Source organism: Herpailurus yagouaroundi, unplaced genomic scaffold, assembly GCF_014898765.1.
Source record: "Herpailurus yagouaroundi ecotype Mexico unplaced genomic scaffold, PumYag 28, whole genome shotgun sequence".
Classification (NCBI taxonomy): domain Eukaryota; kingdom Metazoa; phylum Chordata; class Mammalia; order Carnivora; family Felidae; genus Herpailurus; species Herpailurus yagouaroundi.
This window is the reverse complement of record NW_024412376.1, coordinates 151,926,198-151,941,293: the sequence shown is the minus strand read 5'-3', so window position 1 is coordinate 151,941,293 and position 15,096 is coordinate 151,926,198. Positions and strand designations below refer to the sequence as shown.

Genomic DNA, 15,096 nt, shown 5'->3' with positions numbered 1-15,096 from the left:
AAGAAAGAAAGAAAGAAAGAAAGAAAGAGAGAAAGAAAAAAGAAAATATAGACTGTCTGAAACCAATGCTGTGTTCCTTCCATGGCATCCACAATGTGGGGGAATCATTCTTGGACTTACATTCTGTAAAGGTGCTGATCATATTTTCCTTTGCATCCCCAGATTTCAGCCTAGCTCCTCAAAGTAGGGTTTTTTTTATGCTCCAAATTGCACTGATTTGAATCAAGGTCAACCTAGTCTTCTTCACATTCATTATTAAAAAAAAATCTAGTAATGAAAAGCGAAAATTAGATGGATGATCCCTATGGCCAAATTTTATAAAGTACTTTTGAAAGAAACAAAAAATGTGTGAGAACTCCTTAGAATTCTTTGCTAGGGACTCATGTCATGGAATCTTTGCACGGGTCTTAAATACTTCCTTGCACTTCTTGAAGGCTCTTCCTGTCACTTCTTTCCTTTTAATCTGTTCCCCATATTAAAGAATTCATACCTAAGCTTTTGCACGAATGGTGCCCACTCAGACGCAAGCAAGCTGCTGTTCAAGAAAGAAAATTACTGAGGCTGTGGAGAACAGCCAAGTAGCAGCAACTATGGTCCCCTGCACACTCCCCTCTGCCCCGCCCTTTTCCACACATCACACACCCAGGTCAATTTCCCCTTTCAGAGGAAATGAAGCAAAACACATCAATAGAGTGAACTAGTTTATGCCCAAGAATCATAAAACTGCAATTCCTCGTAAAAGGTGCAGAAAATGAGTTCCTCTTTTAGGTAAGTGAGGCTCTTAGGCAAAATATCAATATCCTAGTCCCTTGATAAGTTCTTTGACATAGGAATATTTATAGAGACAGCTCTTTATCAACCACTGAGGAAAATGTTTGACTTGAAGTTGAAAAATGACTTCAAGGTATGAAACTCTGTCCTTAGTTCCACGATATGTCTTCTGAGTTATCTTATTTTTAAAGATAAAACAAACAAACAGAACGCTTCCATTTTAAATATGTTTTCTGGATCAAAAAAAAATGCTTTTCAGTTTCAATTGATAAATGACTCTGCTTCAATGGGCACTGCACTTCTACTGGAAAAAAATGTGCATTTCGTATTGATATTCTTTTCCCTTTAAAAGTAACCTCTAAAAATTATATAAAAGCGTAACAAAAATGTACAAGTTCAAGTTCATTCTCCATCCACCCTCTGTATTTTTTAAATGGGATCATTTTCTTGCATCCTGTTTTGAAAGTTGTTCTTTTAACTTAAGAAATATATTCTGAACATCTTTGCAACAGTGCCAGTCTCATGGGACATATGCTGGGTAAATGGGAGAATTTATTAGCATGCAGACGAAGTAAGGCTTTTGCCCAAACTAAGTTCAGAATTGAAGTGTGGCCAAGGGAGATGCCACCAAACAGTGAAGGAGGACCCCAATCTTAGGAACGGCAGCAGGTTGGACCCAGAAGAAGCATCCAGGAAAACACAAACAGAACCCTTCCAAACTCAAGGAGAGAGGCACATGACCTGGTGACCAAGAATCAGGCAAAGGTGAGAACACTCACCTGAGCACTTACTAGGGACCAAAACTAGTCATTCTAAGTACTTAATGTCTATTAAATATGTATTTGTTTCTGACACTAGTCTGTGAGTTAGATTCAGTGGAGTCATTTAGAGAAGAATCAGGAGGTTAAATAACTTGGATAAGATCACACAACTAGTTAGAGATTGTAGGGCTTTCTTATTCCAAAGCATAGCATTTTCCACATGAGCCCACACTCAAGCTTCATTCTCTCTCTTTTCTTTTTTTCACTATGCCCCCTTTTCTCCTTTGTACTCATACAAATGGTTAATTATAAATCTACCCTGTGAGGGATCTTCACAGGCCTTGGTTCAAAGAATCAAGAATCCGTTTCTTCAATGAGACAGTGGCCTATTACATTAACTGATAAATTTCATAGCTTATGTTCTTGGAGTGTGTGTATGTGTGTGTCTGAAGTGTGTAAGCCCTGATGAGTCCAGTATATGTTTACACAAACATATTTGTGCACAAGTGGGTATATGTACACGAACATACAAAATTACATACCTCATTAATTTTGGCAGCCATTGAACACACATTTTTGAATGTAGGGATCATATCTGTGGCTAATAAATACTGAATCTTATAAAAGCTAGTAAGAGATTGGTGGCTGAAAGTTGCAGAAACAAATAAAAGTGCAAATGCATCATCATTAAAAACATCTTTAAAAACCTAATGGAAAAAGCTTTATTTATGAAACTCAGAACTTAGGCAGAAAATCCCTCTCTCTGTATTTGAATTGTACTCCATTTATGAAGGCACAGTGCAGACACAACTTTAAGGAATTCATCAGTTGTTTGAAAAGCAGTCTGAAAGTATTTTCTCAAGTATTTTCACCATAACAGATGAACCAGTATTTGTAAACACTTTGTTGGATCCCCTTCCTGAGCAATTAAAAAAAATTAATGTTTATCCACCATTGAGAGACAGAGAGAGACAGAGCATGAGCAGGGGAGGAGCTGAGAGACGGAGAGACACTGAATCCGAAGCAGGCTCCAGGCTCTGAGCTGTCAGCACAGAGCCCGACGTGGGGCTCAAACTCACAAACCGTGAGATCATGACCTGTGCCGAAGTCGGACGCTCAACCGACTGAGCAACCCAGGTGCCCCCCTTCCTGAGCAATTTTACTAGTCATTTTGATTTATAGTTTACCATTATAGTGACACGATTGAGAAATGGGATTTTCAATCATTGGTCTCTGCCTCATCATACAACTGGAGGATTCAGTTCCCAGCTGGCTGAATTTCAAGTCTTCTGTTTTTGGACCTCCATAGTCTGAGCCTCTATTATCTGTTTTTGCATATTTGGAGGTTGTGTTAAGCATACTCCCTCTAATCATTTCCTTGCTATTTTCCCCATTCTTACATCTGCTATCCCATTTAATCCTTCTCTTTGAACATATTTGGAAAGAGTGATCTTGAAGTAATGTACCCATGAAAGTGTTTAGTTCATCCAAGTCAGGGAGCATCTTCTTTTAAAATTATGACCTCTGGCCTCAAATGGTCACTAAGCACCAGCGGGCAATCTTCTCACATTTGCTTGGTAAATTCACTTCCCCCCAATCTTTGAAAAGCCCATACTGTACTTTCTGTTCCCTTTAAGTATCCATTACTTGCCACCCCACAAATGTTTTTTACCTCATCCCATTTCATATTAACAGAAGAAAACAATCAGACACAATGTCTCTCAACTTCTCATTATGAATGTTCCCACGTCTACACCAGTATTCTTTGCCTTTCCTAAGACATAATACAAGGAAGGAGAGTCCCTGCTGCAACCAAAGCCAACTCCTCTACCAAAGCAGGGGCCTCAGTGTTTTTGTCCCTGTCATATGCTTAGTCCCTAGAACAGCATCCAGTAGGAGCTTGGTAAATACTGGATAAATGAATGAATGAATGAATGAATGTTTATTAATATGAAAGGGTCCATCTGTCCTAAATGATGAGGAGGACAAGGGCAGACATAAATATATCCATGGTGGTATCCAAATCTGTAGCATATATCTAGATAATCATATATAAAATAAATGGTAAATAATACATGATGTTTACCTGTGTTTCATTTCCCTAGTCTTCATCCTGTCTGGCTTTCACACTGGATCTAACAACTAATGACCACATTTACAGACCACAGTAATGGAGCCAGGCACCATCCATTCATTGCTGTTAGTCTTCACAACAATAACAAGCTTACAATATGTTGAAACTGAGGCTCAAATAGATCAAGTAAGTTTCCCAAGGTCAACTAGTAAGTGAAAGAGGTAGGACTCAAATCCACATCTGTCTGATATGAAAGCCCATGCTCTCTCCACTCAGCCACGCTGCCAGTTGGCTCCTGAAACCCTCCGGCAGGCCCACACCCAGCTAGTTTCTGAGTCCGTTCTGTGGCAAAAGGAACTGCACTCTCTTTATAATCAGCGAGGCCTGGAAACATCATGTTGCCAGATGATTGCATCCTCACCCTGTCGGTCAGGCATGAAGTCTGAGTAGCCGTGGAAATAGGCAGAGACATGAGAACCCCTAATGGAAACTTCATATCCAGCTTCCTCTTGGAGGATAGATTTTACTTTCTGTGTCCCCAGACATGAATGTTAATTATGGAAAGGAAGGCACTTCTTCGAAGTTCACAATAAGGGCAGATCTTGGTTTTGAGGGCCTGAACCTTATATAATTTGGGGGAGAAAAGTCCGTAAGAAAAGAATAAAAACATCACGTATGCAAAATTTGGCATGGAAGTGAACATTTATTTGGAATGGGAATGGGAAAGGGCCCACACACTTGAGGGACTCTGTAGCTTAAGCTTCATTTATCTCAAGATAATTCTCTTTGACCATAACCTAGCCCTATCTAGTACTTAGGCTTAGAACCTGTTGAATCCCAACTCCACCACTTCTAGATTTCAGACAAGTGATGGAAACTTCTGGAACAAATACTTTGTCATTTGTTAAATCTTCAATTACATAATTGGTTCCTAAAAATTGTTTTCAATGTGAATAATGCATACAAAATGCTGGCCATAGTATCTGACACTTACTCAACAAAGTGCTCCTTCAGGTGTTACTGGTATTCTTAGCAACTGACACCATCTTCCTGTTCACCTGGTCTGGGACTTCTCTACCTGAGGCCCCACTTCTGGTTCATTTGATGGCTGCCTGAATGCCTGAACACTAGGCACTTTGGATTTAACTTGCTGTTTTCACTCTTGTGGATCACATTGTGGTATACATCACCAGTTTTTTCAGAAGCCTTGTTTCTACCTGTTCACCAGAAAATTCCCCCATCTTCCCGGGCATAAGGCACTAAACTAGAAAATAGGAATGTGATGAAAAAATGTTCATAATATATTCTTAAGTAAATAAAGAACCAGAATTCCTGGAATTATGGCTAATATGATTACTCTTAGAGGGTTTTATAAAAATTGGATGCCATAAATATGTAAAATTAGTGCCTCACCCAGAATATGGTTTATCATTCTATCATAGATGATGTACTAATTATAGTGTCTAATGATACCAATTAGTTTTGTCATTTCTAACAAGTCAATTAACCTTCCTGGGCCTCAATTTACTCATAAAATGTGGGGGTTGGACTAGTCTCTACAATTCATGCTAGTTACAAAGAAAACTTATTATTATTACAAATATTTGGAATGTAAATGTTTTATTCTCCTCTCAGTGTGGGATATGCCAACTTGAATTTAAAGCTAATATGTGGGGGAGAAGTAGTTACCCAAAGGAAAACAACATGACTTTCTCTTTTGTGGAACTTGCCCGTTTGCCTTCACTGTCATAATACTCCCACTGTGGCAGGTGCTCAAGGTGTGTTATTTGAAAATTTAAAAATGTCTTTTCTAGTAAGGTCTTATTAAAACAATTTACAACAGTCCTATAGATGCAATTAAGAGTGTGGTTTATGTCCAAGGATCTTGAAGCATTCTGGTAAAGGGGAAATAAAGACGACGTGCTCACCTGCCCCAGGTGGCTGGTAGATGGGCAGACCTGGCTACACAACAAGGAATGAGGAATGAATCATTTAGCCTGAGCATATGAGGAAGATCGGTCATGGGAAGTACAAGGAGTTTTTCCAGGGAAGAGAGTTCTGACAGAAGGTAATGAATCAGTGTCCTGGCAGGTGTCTGAGGCAGGGCAAAGGGGTTTCTGCCTACCCCATGCAGAGACTGTGGTAGGCATATATGGCCTAGAAACTGTTATCAGGGCTTATAAAAGAAGCTGGAATGGGAGACTTGTAGCGACTTCCTACCCTAATCTTTCAATGGTTTCCCAGAAGGAAAAGAATAAGACTCAAAGTCCTATAATCCCCCGGTACGACATGACCTTGGCCATGCCTCCACTGCTCCCACTACCCTCACTAGCTCACTCTGCTCCAGTTCCACAAGTCTCCCTGTGCTCTTTGGACCCATGAAACACACTTTTAGTCAAAGGCTCTTGTACATGGTAATCTCTTTACCTGGAATCCTTTTGTTCCAAACTCTACTATGTCTTACACGCTCATTTCTTTCAAGTATTGGCAGAAAAGTCAGTTCTTCAGAAAGGCCTTCTCTGACTCCTATTATGAGTTTTGTTTTAATGTTTGTTCATTTTTGAGAGACAGAGAGTGAGTGGGGGAGGGGCAGAGAGAGAGGGAGACACAGAATCCAAAGCAGGCTCCAGGATCTGAGCTGTCAGCACAGAGCCCAAAGTGGTGCTCAAACCCATGAACTGCGAGATCATGACCTGAGCCAAAGTCTGACACTCAACCAACTGAACCACCCAGGTGCTCTTATAAATAACACCCTTGTTTCTGACCCCCTACTATATTTTGTGCTTGTCTCTATTAAACATCAGATTATATATCCCTTTGTTTACCTTTGTGGCTTGCTTCCTCAATGGTACATAAATTCCACAAAACTTGGATCGTGTTCATTACTGTGCCTGGAACAATGTATGGATTATAGTAGTGGGGATAGTAGTCTACATGGATCATGTATTTAGTGAGTGAATGAGTGAGTGAATGAATGAATGAATGGATTCTACTATAACTATTCTGCCTCCCATACCTGTTTGTAGTATTTATAGTTTGTATCTCAAAACTTAGCAGGTTAACTTGCAAGAAAGGAAGTCCTATGTTTTTGCTTAGGGCTGCATCCCCACTGTCTAGAACAGTGACTGGCACTTGGGAGCTGCTCAATAAATAATCATAAATGTTATTCACCATGAAAATAAGACGTTCCTATACAATAGTTTCAAGACAGAAAGTGAATGGTTTTTTGATTACAGTAACAAGTAGCACCAGAACCAGTTTTAAACCTAACCAGATCAATCAAAGACAACTTCTTATTAGTGGGAACCACTCTGTGGAAAGCCCAAAACCCTGTATAACATCAGCAGTGTCTGGCTCCAAGCAATTGCACCCTATAAGTATGGTTCGCACTTGCTTAGCAAGCAATGAATTCAACTTTTAGTTTCAGATATTGAGCGGTCACCTGCTTTCTTTGGAAAGAAAGGTGACGGTGCCTTGCCATAATGGCAAAACACACACATTGCTTATAACATGCTAGATAGGGTTCTAAGCTCGCAAACTCATGTGAAACCACACAGCAAACAGAAGAGGGAAATGCTATGATTATTCCCACTTAAGATATAAAGAAACCGAGGTATAGAAGATTTGGGTGTTTACCCAAGATGGCTAATATGTGTTAGAACTGCGACTTAATTATTATTAAATCCAATTATTTTGGGCTTTAGAGTCTGTGTTCTTAATGTCTATACTCCAAGATCTCTCTGTAATAACTGAAATATACAGTTGGTACTGTTTCAGCAGTGAGATTTGTTTGATGATGAGTCTCCTGACATGGTCAAATGCTTTTCAAATAATTATATCCCAAAGCCTGGAAGGTATGGGTGAATTTCAAACAGAGAGGCCAAGGTAGGCCTCTGTGAGAGAGTATAAGAAGCGAATAAAGTAAGGAGTTTAGCTTCTGTTTTTAATAATCAAAATGATGAACAATTAGGATACCTGCCCTTCTGATTTGTATATGTTACTACTGGGTATTAAGCCTGGGTCTTCTGTTATTCATCCACTGGGACACTGAATGGCTGTCAGGTGGTAAATACTGTCTACCACTAACTTAGACAAATCATCAAGTAGAAAACACCTTAATTTACAGCCAAGTTCCTCAGCTTAAGGATTCTTAGTGGTACTACCTACTTTTTAAAATTTTTTAATTTAATTTTTTAAATGTTTATTTATTTTTGAGAGAGACAGAGACAGAGTGTGAGTGGGTGATGGGCAGATAGAAAGGGAAACAGAATCTGAAGCAGGCTCCAGGCTCTGAGCAACCTGTCAGCACACAGCCTGATGCGGGGCTCGAACTCACAAACCACAAGATCATGACCTGAGCCAAAGTCAGACACTTAACCAACTGAGCCACCCCAGTGCCCAGTACTACCTACTTCAAATGATAAAACTATGCCGGAAATTAACTTACCATCAACCAAGTCTTAGAATCCTTGAACTTTACAATTACTGGTCTGCTAGCAAAATAACTAACTTAGGAGAGCTATCCTTATTTTGGGTAAATATTCTGGGGAACTTAGGTCATATTCAAAGTTTATTTAGAATTTTTTCTCTGTAGAGAAGATTTCTGTCAAAAACAACTCATTTGGTAAATTGCTTAATCTCTCTGGGACTCAGTGTTTTCGTCGACAAAATGATTGATTCGGAATTTGTAATTTCTGAAGTATTTCCATTTTATGAAGTCTTGATTAAGTTAGAACTTCAATATGTGATTTATAGATATGCCTTTCCCTTTTTCCCCTTCTTCCTTCATTTATTTTGGTTCATTGTCACAGTCGTGTTTTGATATAAATGCCTCTCCACAGAAGTAAAAAGAAATAAATCTTTTTTCGGGGCGCCTTGGTGGCTCATTTGGTTGGGTGTCCGACTTCGGCTCGGGTCATGATCTCACTGTTAGTGAGTTCTAGCCCTGCATTGGGATCTGTGCTGACAGCTCAGGGCCTGGAGCCTACTTTGAATTCTATGTCTCCCTTTCTCTCTGCTCTTCCCCTGCTCACACTCTGTCTCTATCTCAAAAATAAGTAAAGATTAAAAGAAAAGTTTAAAAAAAGAAATAAAATTTTTAAAAAGGAACTGTTTTTTTAATAGTCTATAGGTTTTATATTTGGTATGGCTTTTAGTTATCTGTGTACATTTTCTCTTTATTTTTGAATATTTATCTTCCGTAGTCGTAGTGAACACCATTTGGATCAGTGCCACTCTGAAGATACTGGAACTAATTCAGATTCCTTCACTTATTCTCTTGTGACCTTGAGCAAATTATTAACCTCTCTGAATCTCCAGTTTATCTGCCTGCAAACCAGAAATAACACCTGCAAACTGGTGTGGTTGATATGATAATTCCAGGGCATAGCATATGTAACCCTTTTTTCACCTGGTTTGTCCTATAGATTCTCAACTAAAGCAAGCTTTCTTCCTCCCTTGCCTTCTGCTCCCCATAAGAATAACCTGTGTTCTACTGCTTTATATTTGCTGATAAAGGCTGGAATACATTTTCTGTTGACCACCATCCCAATCAAGCTGAAAACCCCATTGAAGCTTATGTGATGCTCTAAATCATCGCTGAATGCACCTAACCCCAAATCCTACTCCGATATAAATCATCTTATTACCTTTGTTTGTCTGTGTTCCAATCAATCCCCTTCATAAATCTCAGACCTTTTCATAAATAATCCCCTTCCCAGATTCAAGGTCTCTTCTTTACACTGTAGTATCTTATGTTGAGTTTTCTCCTTTTTCCAGAATCACCAGACCTTCTCTGTCCCATCTATTTCTAGCTGTCCCACCTGTTAGCCACAGACAAATCAAACAGAAACTAGGCTCAGTCTGAGAACAAATATGTATATCTACTTTCTCCTCATTTTTTACCTCAAAGCTGAATGAAAGACAGTACTTGACTTGACTGGAATTTAATGCAGATTCAATTATGTTACAAGATTTTGTCTTAATTACAAGATAGGGTCTTTACAATATTCTTTATGTTGTAGTTAGAACAGTACAGTCAGTGTGTCAGAATGGATATTTATGTGTATTATACAATGTGAGTGATTAAGGGTATTCTGCATATAGAATGTGTTCAAGAGAGGCTTGTAGAAAAAGTTGATAGATACTTGACCTAACACTCTATCCTTTTCACCAAATTCTTTGCCATTGCCATCATGCTGTAAATGTCCAGGAAGTTAAAATTATAGACTAGGATATAAAGCCTTGTGACCTGCATTTGTCCTGCAGCTTTGTGACTTACTGGTTGAGTAACCTTAAGCCAAGTTACTTAGCCTCTGCAAGTGTAAGTTTTCTCATCTAAACTGAGAATAATAGTACCTACCTCAGAGGACTATGGTGTAGATTAACAAGATATTACTATGGTAATACAATGCTATGCACAGTTTTATAGTATATCATGTTTAAGACTTGCCTTACATATAGGTAATCTTCAATAAAGCAAGACATTAATATTATTTATCATTATTTAATCTTATGGATTAAAAAAGATAATAACCCCAAATCACATGACTGTCAAAAGGCAAAACTGTGATCAGAATCCAAGCAAAATAACTCTAGATTCTCTGTGAGAATATACTGCCTCTGAATATACTAAGTCCTCTTCCTTAGTCACTTCTTAGACATTAATATTCTTGAGATAAAGCACATATTAACTATAAAACACCCTAAAGAAATTCAAATAATATAAATATTCCCTGTATTCCATTCTTAAGTGGTATAAAGAGTATGTTTCCATTTTATGATATCACCACATATTACGTTTATATTTCTTAAACACTACAGTTAAGCAAAACTTTTCTGATAGTCCAAGTACACATCGGTTTTGGCATCCCATTGCATTTAGGAAAGCAGAATGCCAGAAGAATTGAAAAAGAGTCTGCTCTATGACTTTCAATTAAGCTATGTGAGACAGAAATAATTGTCCCCTTCCAGGCATCTCCAGCCCCTTGGTCCTCATTAGACAACATGCAATGTATACACAGTCAGTACTGTTTTCCAGTTGACCCAATTTATTAACACACCCAACATACCCACATTTCTGTCAACAGTACAGGATAATTAAGAACTTGGGTTCCAAAAATCCATCTTTGTGTATATGGCTAATACCTTGTTTAGAACTCTTGGGGAAACTTGTATTACAGTATTGCAGATATATGATAAATAAAGCGAGCTGAATAAGTACACAAGAAATTCTAATGTGCATACATTCTACAAAAGACTTAGATTATCAGTTAATTTCTTTTTTTGTCTTTTTATTGAAGACCATTACCAATAAAAGTGATTTTTTTTTCCAAGTCATGTGTGTGAATGCATTTTTGTAAAATTTTGCCTTTTACTAAGGTTGGTAGTAGGGAGAAGGAAGGTTCTTTCTTAATTCAGTAACTACCTCACCATGATTTAATGCACATTTGGATGAAAAGTAGATATTTTCACAGCCCAGTGTTGCACACAGAGATAATGAAATAGCTTTGCCATTAAAATTTTGATTCAATTTCTCCATGGAATGCGTTAACAGAAAACCACTTTCATTTTTATAGCTGGAAAAGAGGCAATTTATTGTTGTGGGGTATTAGGAGTATTCCAAAGCAACATAACTCGAGCTGCCTAAATTCTTCACTAAGAAGAGGGAGTTTAAAAATTCAAAACACTGGCTTTCTGTGATAGCCTCAAAACTTTGCTCAAGTTAAAACTATTATCTGTATGCATACTGACCTGGTATTAAGATTACTTAAAAAAAAAAAAAAAAAGGAAAAACTTATGGAAATTTAACTGAATTGCAAAAAACCAACAAACAGAAAAAAAAACACCAAAACATAAAACTACTGACCTTTGTTAATAAATCATAACACGATGTGTTTATTTGTTATTAGAACTCCATGTAAGATTTGAGAAATTCTATCACAAGGATGCCTAAAATAGCAGTCCCAAATGTCAAAGTCTAGAGCTACAGGAAAGGACATTTCTCTATTCATTTGGAATACAATGAAAATCTCCCTGAGGTATGATGAATTATCCCACTATGGAAGAGGAAGAAAGACCAGTCTCATGGTTGTCCTTCATATCAATTACAAAGTAGGCCATTGATACCTATTTCATAAGAAAGGATATGTATTATATAAATGAACAATTTTAATTACCTGATACTCACAAACTTTTTGAAATGGAAAGTTCCATGGAGATTTTCAACTCCAGTTTTCTCAGTTTAGACAACAAAAGACGTAAAGAGGCTTACCCAAGGTTAGAAAACAAGCGTGTGGCAGGGGAGGGGTAAGAATCTGTATTCTTACTGTTGTTTCATTTTCTCATGTTAAATAATGTCACCTGCTAAACGCAACTCTTTTTTTGTTTATAAATATATGCCATGGATGTATTGTGGCGTTATGTGTTTATGCACATCACACATAGACTGGAACAGAAGGACCCAGGACACCCAGGACCTAATCCCCAGTTCTTCCACAAAGAATGAGAACTCAAAGTACTCAAAGACAACCAAATACAAATATTTCAGACTTTAATGTTACCAATTTATTCTGAAGTCCATTTACTCTCTCTATATTTAAAGCAAGATAGTAACTACATTATGCAGACATAGTATTATATGTGCCCTTGAGAACACAATGCGTGTTGCATATACAATAACACAAAAAGAAAAAAAAACTGCATTCTGAATGATAACTACATTGTAGAACAGTTATAACGTTACAAGAAAAGGTTTAATAGTTTAGGGGGAAAAAATCAAAATCATCCTCACCGGGCTTTAAGTTAGGTTCATATTTTTCTACTTACTATTCAAATTTATTTAATAGGACTCTTGAGCAGACAGAACGAAGAAAGGTCAAAGAAATCATTATCCCCAACTTAGGTACGTAAAATGGTGGGCAAGGAAGAAAATTCCTATGTGAAAATAAACCTGAATGAAGTGAGCATCAGTGTTTGTTTCTAAGAAAGCTCTAGAGAATCTGTTAGGAGGCTATTTTGGTATTAAATACTGTTTACCATTTTCATTAATTAATATTGGGCTGTAACTTTAGAGTGTGCACATTCTGATCTATAGATTCACACTATATACAATAAAATGTAACAATTCAGTCTATTCATTTGTTTTACCTCTCCAGTAAGCAAAGTATGTGGCCAACTTAAATCTTGTTTTGAAGGTTTTTCTGATTCTCACATTCACTTGGGATATCAGTCCTGTACAAACTTCGAAATGGAAAGCACTATTACTCTCTGTTTCAGTCAAATTTTACAGATTAAATATAATTCATCCTTCAGGTGGTTATCAACATTTTGCCATTTCAAAATGCTTTCTAAAAACACTGGACACAAATCAGATATAAATTTTTACTGAAGTTTATGACAGAGCACATTCTCTCCATACCATTAGTACAATATTAGCTTGGAAAATGCTGATAGGGTAAAATATAGATAGGATGCAAGAAAGAAACTGTTCATACGAATCAGTACAATTTGGAATGCAAGTAATAAAGAAAAGGAAAAACAAATAGTTTCTTAGAGGTTAGAAGCCTTTAGAAGAAGGAAACACCTGGTCTTGTTCGGGAGCGTGAATGTTTGTGCTCCTGAAACAAAACTAATGTTACAGTAGATTTCATCCCCAAATCCAGAGTAAAAGCCCTCAACAAAAGAGTTTCAAGAATGGGCACACACCACCTATAAAATCAGGTAAAACAAATCCCTCAACGTGGCTAGAAATACTGACACTATTTCATGTTCCTGTCAGACTCAGAATATAAAACAAAACACAACAAAAAACGTAAACAAACAAACAAACCCAAACTAGTCCATTAAAATGGGAGGTCCCTGTCACATTTGCCAGATAAAATAACACATAGAAATGAACAGAGAAGCCAAAACAAGTGATTGCTTTTATAACAATGAACAAGATAAAGTCAATTTTAAAGAACTCTCCACACTTCCGGAATTTAGAAATTATCTTCTTTTTGGAACTATGAAAGTTTCCATCACAGAAGGCTCCAAAAAGTATTCTGCAAACTCACTTTAAAATTACTTTAGCAAACCTTGCTTTCCACCATCCCTTACCCCACAAGGAGTTACGGATGTAGGTTTCTGATAACCTACATCAGAGTGACACATATACTGTAATTTGATGTTTGCTATTTGTAAATGTAATCATGTCACATGTGGTAGTCTTTCTCTGGAGGGCTGGATTAGTTGTGGATATAAATACATTTACAACATATTTGCATTTTTGCTCAAGTTTAAAATCTGAAGCAACAAGAATATCAAAGCATAGCCATGCCAAATATCACCCAAGGATGCTTTTGGAAATTGCTCTGACAACTTTAGAGAAACAGTAACTAGCTGTATGCAAACATGCTCTCAAATGTGTTGCGAGCAATAAGAAAACAATAATCTAAATTTACTCCGATTCTCAGAGAAACATTTAATCCGGAAAAAATACAGGCAAGAACACACCTTATTTTTTTAAGAAAGAGATGATTGCTAAGGAGAATAGGAGAATGAGCCTCTGATGAATGTAAACAGCAAGACTTGAAATACATTGGCCGTTTGGAATCTGTGTTACAGTCCTTTGTAAGTTGGGGACTCTTCCCCCTAGCCTCTACGTTGAAATGCGAAAAGGTAATATTATAAATACTTCTCAAGACAACCTTACAAAAAGCTTGCCATTCTTAGTCTCTAATCTTAAACCATAAGAAATTATAATAAATGTCTATTTCCATTTGATGAATGCATTTGCCTAGCAACAACAGCAGAAAAAAAAAAAAAAAAAAAAAACCAGACCTTACAACATAAATAAAATTGCTGATGCAATAAAAGGGGATATTAGATTAAACAAAGTCTAACATCAATATGGACTAGATGCTCTCAATATAACAGACATACCAATCAGTAACCTTTAATTTCCTCAATTTTGGTTTCCACATTTTGATTCAAAGTGGTTCTCAGAGTCTTAATGTTCTGCTCTGAAAACATTACTGAAACTTACAAAAAGTTTATTTTATTCATCTTCCCTACTCTGAAAGACCTGCCTGTCTGCCTGTCCATCCCAGAGTAACATTTGTCTGATCTCATTTCAGGTGCCTTTTACATTCGCTTAAGAAATTTTTATTGCAAAACAGAGAATTTTTAGAAGTCACTAAAAAGCACTCCCTTACCTTCTAAACCTGCTTCAATCAGCCCAAACTGTTCCAATAATTTAACAAAAAGCACAATGACGATCAGAACTGCTATCATTTCAAGCCCTTCCAAGTTCATGGTCAGCTAGGTCATGGTCCGACCACAGCCAGTGAGAAGTGCTCCTCTGCCTGGCTTTCTTTGTAAAGCCATTAAACTACATTAAGAAGGCTACTGCCAGAGGAGAAGGGGAGGAGGAGAGGTTGAGAGAGAGAGAGAGAGAGAGAGAGAGAGAGAGAGAGGATGAGAGAGAGAGAGAGAGAGAGAGAGAGAGAG

At 37.4% G+C, this 15,096-nt stretch overlaps 1 protein-coding gene across 4 annotated transcripts in view; it reads right to left on the bottom strand.

Moving 5' to 3' along the window:
- Positions 1–15,096, bottom strand: part of KCNIP4 (potassium voltage-gated channel interacting protein 4) — a 1,166,664-nt gene that overhangs the window by 532,123 nt on the left and 619,445 nt on the right. Inside the window, exon 1 of one of the 4 annotated variants that reach the window (XM_040486965.1) lies at positions 14,802–14,995. The exons of the other annotated variants lie outside the window; for them this stretch is intronic. Coding sequence (XP_040342899.1) covers positions 14,802–14,901 — 100 coding nt within the window. The 5' untranslated portion in view covers positions 14,902–14,995. Of the gene's footprint in view, positions 1–14,801; positions 14,996–15,096 lie in introns of those variants that run through there. 4 annotated transcript variants of the gene reach the window in all.